The 22,545-nt window shown below is 42.1% G+C and overlaps 1 protein-coding gene across 1 annotated transcript; it reads left to right on the top strand.

The window, feature by feature from the left end:
- The first annotated feature begins 801 nt into the window (after nucleotides 1-801).
- LOC138810764 (myelin protein zero-like protein 3) lies at nucleotides 802-22,378 on the top strand. Its single transcript, XM_069997969.1, has 6 exons — nucleotides 802-928; nucleotides 6,778-6,944; nucleotides 12,781-12,991; nucleotides 14,990-15,158; nucleotides 17,337-17,400; nucleotides 19,215-22,378. Exons 1-6 carry the CDS (start codon nucleotides 856-858, stop codon nucleotides 19,239-19,241), a joined length of 711 nt encoding a protein of 236 aa, XP_069854070.1. The 5' UTR covers nucleotides 802-855; the 3' UTR covers nucleotides 19,242-22,378.
- The last annotated feature ends 167 nt before the right edge of the window (nucleotides 22,379-22,545 follow it).

The following is a 22,545-nucleotide window of genomic DNA, read 5'->3' as shown; positions in this document are numbered from 1 at the left end:
TTTGCTGGATAAATGAAAATATATGGGTTTCCGTAGAATTTTCACATTGCTCTGGCTAGATGGGAACTGAGCTTTATAAGCTATCTAGATGGGGAATATTTTCAGGCTGACGTGGAACTTGAGCCTGTACTGGCCTCAAACCTGTGATGGTCCTGCTAAAGCCTCCATCAGTGCTGAGATTAGAGGCATGTACCACCACGCCTGGCAAGTTTGAGGATTCCTGAACGGTACCAACGATTGTATCTGCTATTCTTGCATTTCTGTTAAGAGAGGTTAACTACTTTCAAGTGTAGTAAAGGGCTGGCAGTTGAAAAAATGTAAAACTGCAACACAAACCCCACTACCTTTACATCTTAATACGTGCTGTAAGAACTTGAACCATCATCACTGTCAACAGTAATTTAGTAAACACCTAATTTTGGACACTGTATTTGCAACATTTAAAAGGAAAGGAACCAAAGAAACATGAGTCACAAAAACATGTATTAGGCCCAATACATATTGATCTATTGACTGATCCAGTATGTACTGAGATCTCTATGAACTCTACATTTATGGGGTTTTTGAGGGTTCAATTAAATGATCTGTAAGAGTCAGGATCAAAATTAGAATATTACTACAGGTAAAAGCACAAGCTTCCCCAGAGTCTGTGGCCTCCTTCAGTGTTAAGCAAAAGCCAGCAGGCAGGTCCAAAGCACGGGCCAGGGAAACCAGGGAAAGATTTTGGGAAGGAGCCATTTTAGGTGTTCCCTCAGCCTCGCTCCCTGACGTCACTTCCGGCGCCACCAGTGTGCGTGGGGCCCACCTGCGAGCGAGCGGTAAACAAGGTGTGCAGGTACCTGAGGAGCAGCCGGGATGCCGCCGAGCCGAGCCGCTGGAGGCCGGGGCTGCGCCTTCTCTGCCCTCATGGGCGTCCTACTCCTCCGGGGTGAGTGCGCTCGCGGGCCGCCCCACTTCCGGTCGGGGGGGGTCCGGAAGATGGTCGCTCTTCCGGTTCCGGGTGTGTGTGGGGGGTCCGCGGAAAGCCCCCGCTCGGCTTCTGGGAAGGAAGAGTGGACGGAAGGACGGAAGGAAGGAGCGGGAGGGCGGGCGGGAGGGAGAGCGGACGCAGGGCAGACGGAAGGAAGGGTGCTCGCCGCGAGCCGAGCGGAGTCGGCGCTTCCCCAGGCGCCTGGGCGGCCGGGCCGCGGGTGGCTCGGCCCGGAATTGTAGTCAGGGCCCGGCGCGCCCGCCGCGGCGCCCGGCGGGGTCCGGCCGGACGCCCGACCCTGGTTGTCCGCCGTGGGTTTGCTCGGGCGTTCGTTGTCTTTATTTCCCTTGTGTTGCTAGGCTTTGTCGCTCTAGGGCCGACCTCCAGCCCGACCCTGCTTAGGAAGAGGAGAAGGGCAGCCCTAGTCAGTCACTGCAGCCGGCCTCCGTCCCGCGGTGTGTGGGCATTGTGAGGGAGCTGTGGACTTCACCGCACAAGCGCACAGGACCGTATGGTCCACGAAAAGCAACCCCCTTGGCATTCACCTTTTTTTAAGATATAAAAAAGGATGTTTTTAAATTGACCCTTTAGTGCCACAGGTACAGAGCTGACGGCCCGATGGTGTAAAAATTGGGCATGTTTGCTTTCATGCCATTTTCAGATGGCGTAAGTTTCAATCCGATCGCCTTCGGTTTAGGGTGCAATTATTTCCTGGATTGTGTATGCGTGTCCTTAGGAAATCGGTGGTATGGTTAGCATTAGAGTAAATTGTTAACTTCATAAAATTTCCCTGTAAGTGACGGGGATTTCTGAAAGGAGCGAGCGGAGAATCCCCGTGCAAAGCTAGCCTAGGCAGGAAAGTCTGTGAGACTCATCTTCAATTAGCCACCAGAAAATCAGGAGTGGAGCTGTCCCCCAAACCGGTAGCGCGCTAGCCTTGAGCACAAAAGCTCAGGAACAGTGTGCAGGCCCCGAGTTCAAGCCCTACAGCCGAGAAAAATAAATAAATAAATAAAATTCAGGTGTTCTCAACTCAACAGGTAAGGCTAGGAAGTTTTTATTTATCTGGTGACTAATATGCTGTCAGCACACTCCCTGATTCCACCCAGCTGCCTGTGTCATAAGTGTCCAGTTTTTCAGCTAAATTCTTTTGCAATCCAGTTTTCAGGCCCAGCCTACTGTCATTTCATATAACCCCCCCTCTCACAGACACTGAAAATAAAAGTTCAATTATTGTCCCAGAAAAAAAATCCAGAGCTTACAGATGTTTCCTTCTCAGTCTGTCTGTCTGTCTGTCTGTGTAAACTGAGGTAAATATTGCTCTACTGTCAAGCTATCCTCCCCGTCTTGGGGGAACAGTAATTACTAAAAATATAGCAACCATCATAATAAAATTGCATTTTATAATTACTTTTGTGATGCTGGGGATCAAATCCAGAACCTTACACATGCTGGCAAACTTGCTACCGCTGAGATATATCCCTAGCATGATGAGTTTTTCTTTTTTTTTCGGGGGTGGGGGTGGGGGTGGTGGGGTCTGGACCTGGCGCCTGAACCCTGGGCCTGGGCGCTGTCCCTCAGCTCTTCAGCTCAAGGCTAGCACTCTACCACTTGCGCCACAGCGCCACTTCCGGCCTTTTTTTTTTTTTTTTTTTTTTTGCTTATGTGGTGCTCAAGAACCAATCCAGGGCTTCATGAATGCAAGGCTAGAGCTCTACCACTTGAGCCACAGCGCCACTTCTGGCTTTTTTTTTTTTTTTTTTTTTGCTTATGTGGTGCTCAGGAACCAATCCAGGGCCTCATGCATGCAAGACAAGCACTCCACCACTGAGCCACCTTCCCAGCCCTGATGAGTTTTTCTTAAAGCCGTTTCATGTTGAAGAACTCCTGACAACGCCAGCACTGGTGGCTCACACCTGCAATGCTAGCTACTCAGGAGGCTGACATCTGAAGATTGCAGTTCAAAGCCAGCCCAGGCAAGAAAGTATGAGACTCTTTTCTCCAATAAACCACTAGAAAATGAAGTGACACTGTGGCTCAAGTGGTAGAGAACTGGCCTTGAGCTGAAGGGCTGACAGACAGCGCCCAGGCCCTGAGTTCAAGCCCCACAACTGGCCAAAAAATAAAAAGCCAGCAGATTAAATAATTGAAACATTAAATGTTAATTTTGTGATCTTGTACTTGTTGAATATATATTCTTCAAAAATAACAGGTTTAGTGATATAAATTACATGCTGGACAATTGACTCATTTGGATGTACAATTCAAATCCCATACCTATTTCCACCTCTGAGCCCTGGGAACCACCAATTTGCTTTATATTATTTACTTACTATTCTGGGCATTTAACATATAGGGAACCATTACAATGTGCTCTTTTATGACTGGCACATTTCATTTAGCATGTTTCCAGAATTTCTTCTGTGTATGTGTTTATGTTTTATCTTTTGAATCTGTCAGGCAGTAAACTTTGGCTTCACAGCAGTGTTTATTTGCTTCCCTTTTCAAAAATAGAGCTTCACTTATTAGCGTATTTAAATCTATAACACTGGTCCTCCTGTGTGAATTGTAGAAGTATGTAGAAATGATACACCAGAGATTCCATCAAATCTTACACTTTTTACTTTTTTCATGTGTGTAGCTAATGTGTGTTTGTGTGTATGTGTGTGTAGCAGCTGCTCAGTTCTGTGAAACATGCAAAAGGAGCATGGACAACTAAAAAATGAATAAGACATAGTAAAGCTTTGTTTACATAAACGTGTTGAAAATCTTTTTAGCTGTTTATCAGGTGAGCTGGGAGTAGGGTGTGTTGCCATTTACCTTTAGTTTGTTTTCCTCTCGTGAAAGCCATTTGCTTCCATTTGGCTCATGGGCCATAAGACTGCTGACTTTTACCCTTACCCTAAACCAGCTGTTCTTTGACATTTTCCCTTAGTTATCTTGAAGATAAAAAAAAAAGTGATGTTTCTTGCCACACCTGGTACTTTTCTGGCTTTTCCTCTCTGTGTGAATGTCATTAGCAAGTCAGAAACCTGGGAATCATTCTTGACATCTTGCTTTCCCTAATGTAACTTTCAGTGCAATTGTGTGATTTTTTTTTTTTCCTCCTTCAAAAGTATACAAAGCTCAATCTAGAAAGTGGTTACCAAGCTGAGCCTTTCTGGATGGACATAGTGGAAAGATAGAAACATGGGGAATTTAAGAGTGTTAAAAAATAGGGGTGGGGTTATAGCTTAGTGGGAGAGCCCTTGCTATGCATATAGGGTTCAATCTTCAACACTGCCAAACAAAGAGACCAATGAATAAAACCACCCAAAAGTGTTGAAAATACTGTAAAGGTCATAGGGAGTAGGTATGAGACTAATAAGTACTTTTGCTTTTTCTGTACTAGAATTTGTGGTAATTCACCACTACTTTGAGGCTCTCTGCCTGCTCCCTTGGCTCTGGATTTTTATCCTGGAGGCATTTCATTTCATGCCTTTGTAAACTGAACCTGTAGCATTTGTGCTTCAGTATTGTTACAGATTAACTGTCAGAGGAACATTAAAGAAAGGATGATCAATTTCATCAGGGAATCTGGGAAGGCATCCCCAAAATGACTGGTATTTGACTACATTTCAAAGGTGTGTGATACTGGAGGTGTGATAAGGTGGGAAACAACTCAGGCAGGAGTGGGGGGGTGGGGTATAGAGCATCTTCTAGAGAAGACACAAAAGTACTGGGACATTTGGGAAATGACTGAACGTTCCAGGCTTGGTGAAAGGGATGAGATGGATAGGTGGTAGAGTGAGAAGTTTGAGGCCAGATTGCTACACTTTGAATTTTATTTAATTGGCCAATAGGGAATTATTGAAGGGTTTTGGATATGTATAGTATTTATTTTAATAATGAGAACTAGTATTAAAATATTCTAGGTGCCATGTTAAGCATGTACTACTAATTTTTTTTTTTTGGTCGGTCATGGGGCTTGAACTCTGGGCCTGGGCGCTGTCCCTCAGCTCTTCAGCTCAAGGCTAAGTGCTCTACCACTTGAGCTACAGCGCCACTTCCAGTTTTCTGGTGGTTTATTGGAGATAAGAGTTTCATGGACTTTCCTGCCCAGGCTGGCTTTGAATGGAGATCCTCAGATCTCAGCTTCCTGAGTAGCTAGGATTACAGGTGTGAGCCACCGGTGCCTGGCTGGAGGGGGCAAGTTCTTAACTGAAGTTCTTATTAGTGAACTTAGTCTTGGTCTTTTAGAAGGAATGTGCCCAGACTAGATTGTCTAGAGAAGAGTGAGAAAAATGATTTAAGGTAGACAAAGGTAGTCTGTAAAATTAATGACTGAGAACTGTGGTAGGAAAGGTTGGAAGAGCAAATGATGGTAGTGATGATGATGATGATGATGATGATGATGATGATGATGATGATGATGATGTGCACATTGGTTTTGGTACGCTTCCAGTGTTGTACTTACCATTTAATCCTCACACCAACCTTCTGGGGTAAGCATTATATTCTCATAAAGATGAGAGGCTGAAGAATTGACTTGTTAAGGCTGCAGAGCCAGTAAGTAATAGGGAGGGCTGGGAGTTGAACCTGGGCCCACTGGCTTTGTTGTTTGTATGCTCAATCACTACACCATCCTGCCTCTACCAGAGGGAGGAGTGTTTTATGTTTTTTTTGTTTTTCCAGAACAGGATGTGGTTTTGCTGTTTTCTGAAATCTTGATGTTCTGTTTGCTTTTGGTGACCAGAAGAATGGTTACTTACTGAGGTGGATAAGGAAGTAGAAAATACAAATTGCTAGCAACTTAAAATTTTGAAATATGACTCCTGGTTGAAAACAAGTATCTATTAACTGTTTTCTGAAAGCAGAAGGGATTGTTCAGGGAAAAAATGTCAACTTTTGGGGACAATGGAGTATTGGACATGAATGGTTTGTAAAGACCATTGTCTGGAGGGTTTGAAGATGATAATCAGATTTTTACAATGTAGAGAACATTCAATTTTTGGTTCTTTTCCTCTCTAGTTTACTTTTTTTTTTTTTTTTGGTCGGTCATGGGGGTTGAACTCTGGGCTTGGGCACTGTCCCTGCTCTCTTCAGCTCAAGGCGGCACGCTCTACCACTTGAGGTCACAGTGCCACTTCCAATTTTCTAGTGGTTTTTATTGGAGATAAGAGTCTCACGGACTTTCCTTCCCAAGCTGGCTTTGAACTGTGATCCTCAGATCTCAGCCTCCTAAGCAGCTAGGTTTACAGGCTTGAGCCACTAGCGCCCGGCTCTAGTTTACCACCTTTAAGAAAGGGAGAAAAATAGATAAACCTTAGACCAGTTTTTTAAAATTCTGTAATTTATGTGTTCTATTTTTACTTTGCTGGTGCTCTATGCTGCGGCCCCGTTGTACTTGGGCTCAGTTGCTTAGACCTGCAAATGCTGCCATATTCCTGGAGCATATGGGAGTCTGGGACAGAGGTGAAAGTAAGCAATGGGCATTGTTGGCATTAGGCCTCTGTGGGGAGCCTGCTTCTTTGTACTTCATTTAGCTACAAGCCTGAGCCTGAAAAAATGCTGGTATGACTAGATTTTCAGTTTTTACCGCATGTTCAGTCTGTGATTTAAGATGGCAAAGTGATAAAAGCGCTACCCTGGATCGCTGCCAGTATCAGCCCCTTGTTCCTTGTGGGCTTGCCTGAGAGGAGATTGATCACCCTGGCTTTTTGGTGAAGGCGCTAAACATGATAACCAGCATGTCTATATTCTTTACCCAGACCTGCATGTCTCCCTGGAATCAACACATTTTAAGTGTTTGGGCTTGCTTTGATTAGGTATGCATACTGTGCTTTCCTTGGAGATTAGTGCAGATGCCCACATCCGAGGTTATGTTGGAGAAAAGGTCAAGTTGAGATGTACCTTCAAGTCATCTTCAGATGTCACTGACAAACTGACCATAGACTGGACGTACCGTCCTCCCAGCAGCAGTCGCACAGAATCTGTAAGTAACTGCAGAGTATTTCCATGAGTCCTCTGTTTTGGTTTTGTTTTGGTTTTGTTTTTGTTTTGCCAGTGCTGGAGCTTGAACTCAGGGCCTGGGAACTGTCCTGAGCTTCTTTTGCTCAAGGCAAGCGCTCTACCGCTTGAGCTACAGCACCACTTCCAGCTTTTTCTGTTTATGTGCTACTGAGTAATCAAACTCAGGGCTTCATGCATGCTAGGCAAGCACTCTACCACTAAGCTACATCCCCAGCCCCGTCCTCTGGTTCTATAGTTTGGGAATACTTGTATTGCAAGTCATAGGCCCACATGGTACTGCCTTTGAACAGATGAGCTTCTATGGAAGAATATGAGCTTCTTCCCTGTGTGACATTCATTTGACCACTCGGCCTTTTTTATTCTTCCCTATAAGAATCTGACATATGTGCCAGGAGCTGGCTGCTCATGCCTGTAATCCTAGCTGAGATCTGAGCATCCTGGTTTGAAGCAGGCAGGAAAGTCTGTGAGATTCTTATCCCTAGTTAACCATCAGAAGGTAGGAAGTGGAATTGTGGCTCAAAGTGGTAGAGTGCGAGCATTGAGCAGAAAAGCTCAGGGACAGAACCCAAGCCCCGAGTTCAAACCCTATCACCAACCAACTAACTAGCTAATTAACTAACTAACTAAATAAATATTTTTTCATATAACCTGCAGGAAAGAAAATTGTCAAAAGCATAAAGGAACTGTGGTTTATTTTTGTTTCCCCCTTGTTGTTTCCTTTTGCATGGTGTTACAGATTCATCTTTAGATTTGATGTACTAAAAAGGATATCTCTAATACTGTTAGCTAGAAAAACTTCTATAGGTACCAATCACAGACATTCTTTTTCTTTTCTTTTCTTTTTTCTTTTTGGTCAATTGTGAGGCTTAAACTCAGGGCCTGGGCTCTGTCTCTTAACTTTTCTACTCAAGACTAGGGCTCTACCACTTTGAGCCACAAGCCCCAATTCCAGTTTTTCGTGGTTAATTTGGACATGAGTCTCATGGACTTTCCTGCCTGGGCTGGCTTTGAACATTGATCCTCAGATCTCAGCCTCCTGAGTAAGCTAGGTTTACAGGCATGAGCCACCAGAGCCCACCTCATCCTTTCTCTTAAAAGTGCTCATAATCTGTCATTGAAAGTTGTCTCAGTGGGTGTATCTGTTTGTATTATCTATGCTCTGCAGATTTACCTTGGCTGCTTCTCCCAGCATGTAAACATCTGCAGTGATTTATACAGCTGCCTTTAAAGGAAATAGGAGTACTTTGTGTTGGTTACAGATGTTAGTACAGATAATCTTGCAGTGTTAGAAACAATATACTTTAGTCACACATACAAAACACATTTATGGTTTAAATGTTAGTGTTTGTTGAATTGAAGGTTACAATGCTATATGAAAAAAAAAAAGAACAAGACCTTTGCTGCATGCCAATGGCTCATGCTTGTAAATCCTAGCTACTCAGGAGGCTGAGATCTGAGAATCCTGAGTTGAAGCCAGCCCAGGCAGGAAAGCTCATGAAACTTACCCCCAATTAACTACCAAAAAATAAAGCCACAAGTGCAGCTGTGGCTGTGGCCAGAGTGCTGGCCTTGAGCACAGAAGCTCAAGAACAGAGTCTAGGCCCTAAGTTCAAGCCCCAGAACTAGTACCAAAAAGCAGAACAAAAGAAAACCCAAACCAAAAACAAACAACCCTTTTTCCTTATGACTCCAGCAGTATTTTCCTTAGTTCAGGACAGATGCCATCCAAGAATGTGAATGTCAAAGCCATATGTAAGATTGAATTTTTGAAAGTAGTCAATTAATTTATTTTCTTTTCCTTTTCTGGGAAAAAAATCTCTTTCACTTTAGTGTCTGACCTTTCAATTCTGTTTTAGGGGCCATTAAATTGGTGCAAGGTAGGTGACTGTAGTGAAGGATGTGAGGCTGTAGTTATGTTTCCTATTTTTGCAGATTTAAAATAGTTTGCTTTATTCTGAGTAGTTAGGAAACTATGGCTGACCTTATTTAGCTGTGTTTCCTTAGCCAAAAGTAGGACAGAACAAACACTGGGGAGCTTTTTAGGTTACAAATCCTACATACAACCTGGTGCTACTGGTTCCTGTAATCTTAGCTATTCAGCTACTCAGCAGGCTGAGATCCAGGGGATAGTGTGTAGTGGCAAGTTAGACACCAAAACTGCTAGACTTAAGAACAACCAGCCACCTATAATCCTAGCTACTTAATATTCAGGATTGTGGTTCAAAACCAGCCCAGGCTGGGGCTGGGAAGGTGGCTCAGTGGTAGAGCGCTTGCCTTGCATGCCTGAGGCCCTGGGTTCGATTCCTCAGCACCACATAAGCAAAAAAGCCAGAAGTGGCGCTGTGGCTCAAGTGGTAGAGTGCTAGCCTTGAGCTGAAGAGCTGAGGGACAGTGCCCAGGCCCAGAGTTCAAGGCCCCACAACTGGACCCCCCCAAAAAAAAACCCAGCCCAGGCAAGAAAGTCCATGAGACTAGTGCCTCCAATAAAACTACCAAAAAAGGTGGAAGTGGAGTGTGGCTCAAGTGGTAGAGTGCTAGCCTTGAACAAAAGAAGCTCAGGAACAGTGCCCAGGCCTTCAAACCCCAGGATTGGCACCAAAAATAAAAATAACTAGCAAAAAGCCAGACTGGAGGAATGGCCCAAATGGTAGAATGCCAGTCAAGCAAGGAAGCCAAGGAAGCAAGCTGAGCAAGAGTGAGGCTTTGTGCCTATACACTCATAGGAGCAGGGGATGTATTCTCTCTCTCTCTCTCTCTGACACACACACACACACACACACACTCACACTCACACACACACACACACACACACACACACACACACACACACACACTTTGCATGTAAATAGTAGTTCTCTAATAATACTGTCCTCTGAGCCTGGTCAGAAAATCAGCAAACTCACCAGAAAGGCTCTTTAAAGTCATGATGTAAGGTTCCAGTTACCTGGTTAGTCAGGATTCTAGCAGATAAATCAATTGCAAGGGTGTGAATATCAACAATTTACCATGGAATTTATGGGCTAAATTAATCTAGGAGATGAGTAGTATGCCTTTTGTCAATTATGAGTTTCCAACCTTTTAAATTCTTTTATCCTGATGCTGCTAATCAACAAGTAGGCCTCATCACACATACTGTTTCTTAGTATCATTATTTAGTACGAGAATGTAAACTCCATGAGAGTAGGGCCTATGACTGTGTGGCTCCTATATATCCTTTTGCTCAACACAGTACCTAAAACATAGTAGGTGTGCACTAAATATTTGTTGAGTGAATGCATGAGATAATTAACCAGTCAGTGATTCAGCATCTTTTCTGTAAAACAGTTCTTCAAATTGGGCAATTCAGTGGCTAGAAATGTTGGTTTCATAAGAGAGAATGTACCAAGTAAACAAAGAGAGAGACGCCTTGGATCTTGCATAATAAAGAAAAATTGTGTTTTTTTTTTTTTTGTTTTTTTGTTTTTTTTTTTTGGCTATGGGGCTTGAACTCTGGGCTTGCTTGGGCACTGTCCCTCAGTTCTTTAGCTCAAGGCGAGTACTCTACTGCTTGAGCCACAGTGCCACTTCCGGTTTTCTAGTGGTTTATTGGAGATACGAGTCTCACGGACTTTCCTGCCTGGGCTGGCTTTGAACCGTGATCCTCAGATCTCAGCCTCCTGAGTAGCTAGGATGACAGGCATGAGCCACCGGCGCTCAGCTAAATTGTGTTATTTTGTAGCTACCTGCCTGGTCCATCTCCAGGTACATTTAGGTGTTTTTGTTGAAGTGTGAAGCAGCATTGTTCTAATTTGACATACAGTCATTGAGTATTAACTGGCAGGATAGATAACTTGAGGGGGGCTAGATTATATTTTTCCCTTCTAATGATTTTGAGAATAAACAAAAATTTCCCCTTTGTCACATACCAGTTGTGTACCTTGGAATAATTAAAAAACATTTTTTTTGAGACAGTGCCTTACTGTGTATCTCAGGCTAACCTTAAACTTGCTGCAGAGCCCAGGCCTGCCTCATTCTCCTGAGGGATGTGATTATTGGCATGAACCACCATGCCCAGCTTTACTCACTTAAGTTTGTGTTTTGGGTCTCATTTCCCTTTAAGTAGTTATACCTACTTTGTACAACTTAGTGTTATGAGTGAGTAAATATGGGGACGTTATTTGAAAACTGTAAAGTGCTATATGAATAGAAGATGTTACTTTGGAGCAAAGGTTCTCTCACCTTTGACCTGTTTACATTTATAGTCAGATGGTCTTTGTGGTGGGCTGTTTTATGCCTTGTGGGAAGTTCAGCAGCATCCTTGGCCTCTACCAAGTCAGTTGTGACACCAAAAATGTCTCTAATTCAATAGCAAAGGAGCTGAGCAGATATTTCCCTAAAGAACTATTAATTGTCAACAAGTGTATGCAAGACAATATTTCTAGTCAACAAGAAGTATCAATTCCACTTGCAGAAGGCTATTATAAAAAGGAGAAATTATAACAAGGATTGGAGAAAAGGGAACCTGGTGTACCGTTGGAGCAAATGTAAGTTAGTCCAGCCATTTTGAGAAATAGTGTGGAGGTGCCTCTAAATAAGTAAGCAAAGCCGGGCGCTGGTGGCTCACGCCTGTAATCCTAGCTACTCAGGAGGCTGAGATCTGAGGATCGCGGTTCAAAGCCAGCCCGGGCAAGGAGAGACCGTGAGACTCCTATCTCCAATAAACCACCAGAAAACCGGAAGTGGCGCTGTAGCTCAAGTGGTAGAGCGCTCGCCTTGAGCTGAAGAGCTGAGGGACAGCGCCCAGGCCCAGAGTTCAAGCCCCACGACCGACAAAAAAAAAAAAAAAAAAAATAAGTAAGCAAATGAACAAATAAAGCTGAAGTGTAAGGCCCTGGGTTCAGTTCCCAGTACTTCAAAATAAATCATATTGTATTCTATAAATATGCAATTAAAAATAAATGGAAAAAAAATCTGCCACATAGTTTCAGGAGAGCAAAATTGCTCCTGGTTGGCAGATGTTATTTCAGAGTGTAAGGGAGAATTGAGAAGAGATGCCAGATAATAATCCTTGGATTATTTTGGGTGCCAGTGGCTCATATCTATAATCCTTGCTTCTTAGGAGGTCAAGATCTAAGGATCATGGTTCAAAGCCAGCATGGGCAGGAAAATCCATGAGACTCTTATCTCCAGTTAAATACACCTGTGTGCATACACACACACACACACACACACACACACACACACACACACACACACACACACACACACACACACACACACACACACACACACACACACACACACACACACACACACACACACACACACACAGAAGCAGAGCTCTGGCTCAAGTGGTAGGGTGCTAGCCTTGAACACAAAGCTCAGGGACAACACCTAGACCTTGAGTTCAAGCCTTAGGAACAGTGCACGCACACACAAAAGAATCCTTGATTCTCTCACCAGTCCTATCCCTGATCAGGTTTTTTCTTTGTTTTGTTTTTGTTTTTGTGACAGTGGTTTGCTTTGTAGTCCAGGCTGGTCTCAAGCTTGTGGTCTTCCTGTCTTACCCCCACTCCACCCAAGTGCTGAAATTACTGGTGTACCTCACCATACCTGGCTTTCTGATCACTTTTACTAATGTGTCTTTCTACTTGAAGAATGGAGGTTAAAAAACAAAACATCCCCCCCCCCCCCGCCCCGCCCCAACTCTCAAACCTAACAACCCTCAGCACAGTTGTTTATTACTTTAGACCTGCTTAGGTTTATATTGCATTATATTTTCTAAAGTAACTTTTCCTCTCTTGGTGTTGCTTTCTTAGATTTTTCACTATCAGTCTTTCCAGTACCCAACCACAGCAGGCACTTTTCGGGATCGGATCTCCTGGGCTGGAAATGTATACAAAGGGGATGCATCCATAAGCATAAGCAACCCTACTCTGAAGGACAATGGGACATTCAGCTGTGCTGTGAAGAATCCCCCAGATGTGCACCATAACATCCCTCTGACGGAACTAACAATCACAGAAAGAGGTAAGCCCATTGCCACTAGGCTAGGCTGCTTCTGTGCTGACTGCCCTGGCGCTGCCTGGAGGGCTCCTTGGAAGAGCCATTTGGGTTTGTGCCCTAGTTGAGTCATTGGATCTTTGTGTCAAATGATTTTTTTTTTCTGACATGCTGATAGTCTCTTGAAGGATAAAGTTTGAAAACTAAATGTTATCTTCAAATAGTGTTATCATTTCTTTCTCCTTTATCCCCTTTTCATTTTAATTTCAGTTGACCAAAGGTCTCTGAAATAGATGTCATTCCACTTTTCCTAATAAATGCATCCTCTCACTTATGAGAGTTTTCTTGTCTATGGCTTGAAAGGTTGTTCCCTCTGATGCTGAGAGGTAGTATACTTCTCTTATGCTGTGTAAAACAGGAAGAAAGGAAGTTGGAAATTATTTTGTTGTTATTATTTTTTGTGTTTCTTCCTGGTAACTATTAAGTGGTCATTTTACCTCGTAATTGAATTTGAACCAAAGACTTAGAGGTATATTATGAATCATTTCTTTCCTTCCTCCCTTCCAAACCCTTCCTTCCTCCCTTCCTCCCTTCTTTCCTTCTTTCTTTTCATCTTTCTTCTCTTTCTTCTTTTCCTATATTTTCTTTCCTCTCTTCCTCCCTCTTTCCTCTTTTCTTCTATCTTTCTTGATCTTTTTTTCTTTTTTTAAATACTTTTTTATTTTTTATTGTAGAGATACTATACAGAGGGTTACAGTTACATGAGTCAGGTAATGAGTACACTTCCTATTGAGCATTGTTACCCCCTCCATTGTTTTCCTCCTACCATCCCTTCCCTCCCTACCTTCCCCGAGGTTTTTTTTTTTTTTAATTGTGATTAAGTGATTACATAATTTCCCGAATTTCACAGTATTGTGGAATAATGATGCTCATTTAAAGTCAAGTCACAAGTTCATTCTAACTTTCCTGGAGCAAATTGTCTATCACAGTCTATAACATTTAACGGTGTACACATATACACCATACATGTGATCAGCAGCATGGGGATATTTAGTAGTGGTTCGACCAGATGAGTGGGAGTTCTTTGTTTCTTAAATCCTGTTAGTTTTGTTGTATCTTGATCATTTTTTCTTCATCTCTTTTGACAATACTCATAGGGGTCAAAGATGTGGCACAGTCATTCTTCTGGCAAGAATAGAAATGAATTGGGGCTGGGAAGGTGGCTCAGTGGTAGAGCGCTTGCCTTGCATGCCTGAGGCCCTGGGTTTGATTCCTCAGCACCACATAAGCAAAAAAAAAAAAAAGAAAAAAAAGCCGGAAGTGGCGCTGTGGCTCAAGTGGTAGAGCGCTAGCCTTGAGCTGAAGAGCTGAGGGATAGCGCCCAGGCCCAGAGTTCAGGCCCCACGACCGGACCCAAAAAAAAAAAAAAAAGAATAGAAATGAATATTAGTTTTCTGAAGGGTAGGTTGGTAGTAGGAGTCATATTACTTTAAATCATATGCCCTTTGATTCGGTAAAATCCCTTTAAAATATTTATCTTAAGGTAAAAGAGCTACATACAAAGCTTTATGTATAAGTATGGTTGTCTTAATATGTCTTACAGATTCACAAAAATTGAAACAACTTGAATATCCATTAGAGAATTGATTTAATAAATTATTCACTATTGTAGAATACCGCTCTTAAACATCATATCTGAAAGGAGGTTTTAATGACATGGAAATATATTTATCATATGTTAAGTACACATGTTAAACTAGTATATAATTATAGACAGTCTATCCCGATATGCACTCTTGTACTCCTTGAATTGACAAATATCAATCTGTTATCTATGTAGTGGAATTAGGGGTACATTTGTATCTTTCAGTACACTTTTAGTGTATTTTACCTTTTCTACAAAGAATTTGTTCCTTTTGTAATCAGAAGTATAAGAGCTAAGTAGAACTTACTTCATGTGAAAGCAAGCATGATGACATACCTTCTTTTTACCTTTGTTTCTGTGTCCCCCTTCCCCCCAACCAGGTTTTGGTACCATGCTGTCCTCTGTGGCCCTTCTTTCTATTCTTGTGTTCATTCCCTCAGCAGTAGTTATTGTTCTGCTGCTTGTGAGAATGTCGAGGAAGGCTGCAGGGATGAAGAAGAGGAGCAAGTCTGGCTATAAGAAGAAGTCTTCCATTGAAGTTTCAGATGAGTAAGTCCTGCTAGAGTCGTAGTGGTCAGCACATTTCTTGTTAGAGCCTTGCTTTGTGGGCCACACCCAGACTTCCATATTCACCACACACATCTGTCTCTGATTGAGATTAGTTCTGGGGAAATTTCCTTTCAAATGGAATACTCCTGCTGAGGACTTCCAGAAGGAAGCTTGAATGGGAAACATGTGGCTATTGATTTGGAGAGAGTGAAGGGGTTGGCAGTTTGGTCCTAGACCTCTGCTTTAGTAAGAAGATTGGACATTGCTACAGTTCTGAAGTATGTATCTTATTATCTTTGAAGTATGTCGCTTATTATTTCAAAATTAAAAGAAAATTCTAAGTCAGTTCCCCCCCCCCTTTCCACTGAGTTGACATCATATGACAGAAAATGCATGAGAAGTAAAGGAGGCTTTAAGAAGAGCTATAGATTTGTGCTGGTGGCTCATACCTATAATCCTAGCCACTCAGGAGTCTGAGATCTGAGGATTGCATTTCAAAGCCAGCCTGGGCAGGAAGGTCTATAGAATTCTATCTCTAATAAATCTCAAAAAAAGTCATGAGCAAAATGCTCAGGGATAGCACCCAAACTCTGACTTGAAGCCCTAGGACTGGTACAGAAAAATTCATAAAAAGAATAGCTATGAAGGGCAAGATAATTTAAATAAACCAGAACTATTCTTGGTCATCTGCTTTATAGTTATCAAAAGCATTTTTTTTCTTTTTTGCTGGTCCTTGGGCTTGAACTCAGGGCCTGGATTCTGTCCCTGAGTCACACCACCACTTCCAGCTTTTTCTGAGTAGTTTATTGGAGATAAGTCTCATAGACTTTCCTGCCTGGGCTGGCTTCAAACTGTGATCCTCAGATCTCAGCCTCCTGAGTAACATGTGTGAGTCACCTGTGCCAGGCTATCAAAAGCATTTTTTAAATTCCATTCTGCCAATGAATAGGTATGATCCTGTATTTTCCATAAAAAAAAATCTAAAAAACATAAGCAACAGATATCTACATTAAACCCATTAGTTCTACACTGTCTGTATCAGAGGTTCTTAGCCTGGGAAGGGAAGATATTACCTTGAGAGGGTCTAAAATCTTCAGTCTGTGTGTGTGTGTGTGTGTGTGTGTGTGTGTGTGTGTGTGTGTGTGTGTGTGTGTGTGTGTGTGTGTGTGTGTGTGTGTGTGTATGTGTGTGTGTGTGTGTGTGTGCGTGTGTGCATGTGTGCATGTGTGTTCATTTATTTCCTGGAGAAAGAACGTGCTTACAAGGAATCTCTGGCCCCAAAATGATAAAGTAAAAATACTAGTGTCTGTGCCTAACCATAGTCTATATTAAAACCTTTTATGGTCCCACTCTTCTCCACATTGTTTTCTGCCACTTGTTCTCATTCACCCTACAATCTAGCTAGAGAGAACTGTTTTTCCTCATAGATACATGACAGTCACAATGTGTGTACATATATGCTGTAGTCATATGTATATATACATATGCATATACAAATATACATATTTAAATTTATTGTTATTTACTGTTATCCCCTACTGACTGTTCTCTTGCATGGAATGTCCTATTTCCCTTTCTTCATTGTCTGAGGCTAGTTTTCATCTTGTAAGATCCAGCTAGGACACCCCTTATCTTGATACTCCCCGAGTTCTGAAGAGAGAATCAGTCACTCCCTACCCTTTGCTGCCACAGAAGCTTATAACTCTGCTAAAATATTTATCACAATGTATGATACCATCCTTATTAAATTCATAGTAGGCCTGGACACCTGTGAAAGTGTAAGCTCTTTAAGAGACCAGGTTTTATTTCTTTTGTAATCCCTAAAACCTAGCACAATGCCTTGAGAATACTGGTGCTCAGTACTTTTTTGAATGAGTGGAATGTTTATGACTAGTTGCTATTAATGGAGTGGTTACTATATACCAGGAACTGGGATTCATGTTTCATGTGTATTTATTTTGTACTTCTAACAACTATACTTAAAGATATATGGTCATATCTGCATTTTATAGATAAGGAAACAGGCTCCTGGAGTTGAAGTGATTTGTCCAGTTACCCAGAAAGCGGCAGAACTGGATCTAAAATCAAACTTGTATGATTTCAAATACTTGAACTTTTAGCTGATCCCCAATACTAAGGATAGCAGCAATTGGGATTTGGTTTGTGCTCTTTCCACAGCACTGACCAGGATGAGGAAGACGCGTGCATGTCAAGACTTTGTGTCCGTTGTGCTGAGTGTCTGGTAAGTCTGTCATTTCTCCCCCATTTACTAAAGGATGTCTTGCTTTTCTTCCTACTGGAGGGATTCTTTTGCTCTCACTGGCAATGAGGGATGTTCAGGTAGGTCCAAGGAAGGTTTGAACTTTCTTTCCCAAAAGCATTTTGGTCTCCAGGAATCCATAGTACACAGCATGATTTTGTGTTCTGCCCCATGGGCATAATATAGTGCTCTCAGGTTGGAAAGAAGACTGCAGACAAGTCCTGAAAAAGGAATGTCAATGCCACTGAACTCATTCTGTGGCCCTTCAACTCACTGGCCCCAGGACCCCAAATTTAACTTTTCTGCGAATCCTTCGTATTTCCCAGGGAGTCAGAGTGATGTAACCTCTTAGGCAACTTGATGTCTTTATCACCAAGAAAAGAACCCAGCTTTGATTTAAATCTCAAAAAGCTGTATTTCCCCCCCCCCCACTCCCCTCTTTGAAAACTTGTTTTGACTAATTGGTTTGTGTGGCTGTCCTGAGATGGAAGCTGGGGGAAGCCTCTCTGATGTGGTATAATTGGAAGCAGGTCAAAAGCAACCTGTGAGCTAATGTGGAACACACCCATCATTGCTGGAGGTAGACCTGGGCCGCCTTTGCACTTCCTGCCAGGCTCAGCACTGGCAGGTGGTGCAGCTGGATTACTCATGCGGCTCTGTTTCTCTGACTCCCATGCAATCATAGGTAAGATGAGAAAATGATTGCCAGTCCAGGGGAGAGGGAGTACCAACTTTGCAGGGTTTCAATGTTTCAGTAACACAAAATGAGTTCATGTTTGGGTGTCTATTACTCCCATTTCTGGTACTAACTCACTCATGGTTTATTTGTTGAGTGTATGACATGTGCTAGGTGCTCCATTCTAGGAAGTATTGGTGAACACAACTAATAAAAATTTCTGACCTCAAAGAACTACTTAATATTCTTTTTTTGGAATATTATAAAGCATTTATTTGAAAAGGATACATTTTATTAAAACCCATCTTCCACTTTAATGGTAGCTTGTCCCACATGGTTTTTCCAGTCTCCTTAAAATGTTCGTTATCAACTACTCAAACCTTCTTGCCCTTCTTGCCCTCCTCCTCCATGTCGCCGCGTGTGGCCCCCCCGCGGCCCGCCCCCGGGAGCCCCGCCACGAGCGGCCCCTACATGCTCACTCCCTCTACTTAATATTCTTCCCCTGAATATTTCTTTCTCCTCCTGTGATACCCAGCTGGAATGTCACTCATAATTAGGGTTAAAATGCTGACTAAAATTTTAAATAAGAAAAAACATGGTATATTGGGTGATATTTAATGGTACAGAAAAAAAATGAAATGGAAAAAATAGAATGGTTAGGGACACCCTCAGTAGGATGATATTTGAATGAACTCCTGAAAGAAGGGGATGGCAAGACAGTGGCTGTTGTAGAGGAGCACTTTGAGAAGAGGAAATTGCAGGTGCAAAAGCTCTGGGGCAGGGCCAGCATAGTCCTAGGAACAGCAAAAAGGTCATGTAGCAGGAAAGAAGGGAGAGACAAGAATATAATTTATTGAACCCAGAGAGAACCGGCAGCATACAGATTTCATAGACCCTTATAGAGGACTTGTATTCTGAATGGAGTAAACTCCATCGGGGTTGAGAAGAGAAGCAGAGTGGATACTTCTCTGTGCTGCCCTGGGAATGCACATTTGTGTGTCGTCAGTCACACCTGCTGTTGTCATTCCAGCGCAGGTTCCCACACATGTAACCTCTCCCTAAATTCTCACTGTGACATTGTATTTCACATAAATACCAAAGCTGCTGTTCTTCCCCTCAGGATTCAGACTATGAAGAGACATACTGAGGAAAATGCATAATGTAAGAAGAATTTCCTAATGATAGAAGATGTCCCATTGCCCTGGCCGCTAACGCCTCTCAGAGGAGTGGAGCTGGCCCCGGCAGCAGTGATGGAGGATTCTGGAGGTCATCAGTAAAGACTTTAGGGACCATTTATTTATTGAAAAAAAAATGTTCTTTTGTATTTATAAACTGCTCAACAACTTTCAGAAGAGACTCATGACTTTCCATTTTGATGTTATGTTCTCTGATTGAATGAAGAAATTCTTTTTCTGAATAGAAAGATACTTTTGGTTTACCTTCACTCTTGAATGTATTACATGTTTTTTTTTCAGTTATTTGAAGGAGAATCCTCAACGTTTGCCATGCTGCTAATGCCAAAATAATTTTTTTTAACTAAGTGGAGCCATAGCTTCCTGATAATATGCTGCTGGATAAGATGCTTTGGGGAATAGCTCTATCCTTTGTTTCATGCTCCACAAACATTTTCAGTTTTAGTATTCAGCATATGCTACTTGGTTTAATGATTTCACCAGCAATTGTATTTGGGTTACTTGGAGTCTATCACCCTAATTTCCTTAGAGTTGATAGTTTATTGGAGTTTACTGTGGTCTTTAAAGTATTAAATAGGAGCTGGGAATGTGGATCAGTGGTAGAGTGCTTGCCTAGCATGCATGAAGCCCTGGGTTTGATTCTTCAGTACTACATAAACAGAAAAAGCTGGAAGTGGCACTGTGGCTCAAAGTAGTAGAGTGCTAGCCTTGAGCAAAAAGAAGCTCAGGAACAGTGCCCAGGTCCTGAGAAGCCCCAGGACTGGCAAAAATAAATAAAGTATTAAATAAAGTGTCATTAATTTATAAGTTAAAGAAAAGAATGGTGAGATAGAGGAAGTCTTTTCTTTCATCTTGCTGGTTACAGTTTGAGCCAAGTAATCTTAGTTACTTTATTTTCCTATAGCTGACCAATTTGTGGTTTCCTTCATGACTTTTCAGGTTAGAGACCAGAAGAAACTGCTAAAGAGGTTTTTCGTGGGGACTTATAGAATATTTTAGTAGTTCTTTATAATTAAACTTTTTCACATATTGTTATTCAGATCTTTTTCAGTTTTTGAAATGCACTAGTTTCGAGTGAACCATGGTATTTGCAAGTTGTTTTGCATAATATTGGAGATGAGAAAGTGAGGTCAGGTGAAACGTACATCTCCAGTCTCTCAATACTTGCATTCCTCTATTCTTCTACAGCAACCTGATACAAATATTAATTTATGTTGGATTTTCTGTAAGCCACTAAGACATATGTCTGATGTGTTAGGAAGGAGTGACAGTTAAATGCAAGCAGTTCTCTTAGTAGAGTGATAGACTGGTTCACTTCTCAGGAGAGGCAAAGATGATCCCTTCCTCCACTTTCATTTTTCCAAAAAGATGGTCCATTTTATCCATGGTGCTTTCCTAGGTGGAGGTTTCCATATTTGTTTTTCAAATCCATCTTATTTTTATGAATGTTGAGTCATTAATTCTATTTCATAGGTTTGGCCTGGGCCCTTTGGTTAATCTAGTCCATAAACTAGAGACTGGTTAGTTGCTAGACAGTGTGCTTTACGTCTGTGTAGGTTCTGTGGAAGAGACCAGAAGAAATTGGCAGTTGAGGGGCTAGGAAGGTGGCTCAGTGGTAGAGTACTTGCCTCGCATGAATGAGGCCCTGGGTTTGATTCCTCAGCACCACACAAACAGAAAAAGCCAGAAGTGGGCGCTGTGGCTCAAGTGGTAGAGCGCTAGCCTTGAGCTGAAGAGCTGAGGGACAGCACTCAGGCCCAGAATTCAAGCCCCATGAGCTGAAGAGCTGAGGGACAGCGCCCAGGCTGAGTTCAAGCTCCATGAGCTGACAAAAAAAAAAAAAAAAGGAAATTGGCAGTTGACATTTCTAATGCTTATACTTTACAATCTTTTGGGCCACTTGCTAATTATGTTGTTGTCTCAACAGAAAGAAGGAAACAATTTGAACAAGAAATAAATAATTTGGGCTCTTGGAGAGTGCACAGCAGCTTGCAAGGGAAACATCTTGTGTGTTTCATTTATCTAAGAGAGAGAGATGGGAGAAACCCAGTTAGAAGTCACATCCCATTAAATGAAGAACCAGTTTTGATTAGGTCTTATAATTTCCTTGCAAATATGTTATGAAGACTTATTCAGCTTGAATTGTGGCCACTTCAGGTCTGTTGTGCTCAGTGAACACTCAGATGTGCTACTTTGTAGGCTTAAACATGATCTGAACCAGTCCTTTCTTTCTTAAAAGAACAGTAGAGTCCTTCATGGTGAGAGAGTGAACTGGTAATTCAGTCTGCTCTAAGGGATCATGGTTACATCCCTGCCAGTTGTAGGCTGCCCTCTGCTTCCCTCTTCACCTTTTACATCAAGGTTTAGATTTTTTTTTTCTCCAAAGGAAAGCAAAATGTGTAGACCCCTGCTTTTATAAGGATGGAAGGAAGACAAAAGTGTTTTTTGTTTTTTTGACAAACTGTTCTAAGGTGCTATGTTCTCCTAACTGCTCCCCTCTTTTGCTGGTCTGTGGGCTCACATCGCACCATTCAGAGACCAGCCTTGTCTACAAAGAGAATCTAATTCAAAAGGGACCTTTTAGAAATGTTTTCTGACTACACCAGTCTGTTCTTATGACTATAGTGCCTGATGAGTTTTATGCATTATTTCTTAATTCTTTCACAAAATGTGAACTTGTACTTTGTGTTTGTCCTTTGGCCTGTTAGTTCAGGCCACTCGGAAGAACACTTCAGTTCTCTGCTAGTACTGGTGCTTCAAGGTGGCAGATTGCATGTGTTTTAAAAAAAATTATGGAGGCTAAAATTCTGATCGTAAGCATTCAACGGTGTCACTCGTTATGGTTCTAAAGAGCCGCTGTAAGAAGATCCACCAAGGCTGTTATTTAATAGTACAACTCAAAACATTACTGCTGCAAGGGGTGGCTTCGCTCCTTTGACTACAGTATTAGACTGTTACCTGCTGCATCTTATTGCCTGTTGTCTTTGTTTTGTTTTTTGTTTTTGTAGGAGGGTACAAATTGTGCACAGACACTGTAACTCCTGATATATTTTGCTCCAACATAGTTAATAAACTTTTTGCACCTTCCTGACTTTTGGTGTATTTCTATATATAAATGATAGGTGTCATGTGAAAGAGAGGGGGTTTTGTGGTTTTTAGCACTGAGCAAACAGTTTGAGCTGTACCCCAGAAAAAGAAAAAACTTGCATAGATTTTCAGTGTGCTGGTGCTCCCAGCAGGAGCTGAGAGTTAAATTTT

The sequence above is a fragment of the Dipodomys merriami genome, unplaced genomic scaffold (genome assembly GCF_024711535.1).
Source record: "Dipodomys merriami isolate MVZ:Mamm:240054 unplaced genomic scaffold, mDipMer1.0.p SCAF_509, whole genome shotgun sequence".
NCBI classification, from domain to species: Eukaryota; Metazoa; Chordata; class Mammalia; order Rodentia; family Heteromyidae; genus Dipodomys; species Dipodomys merriami.
This window is presented reverse-complemented; position numbering and strand designations above follow the sequence as displayed.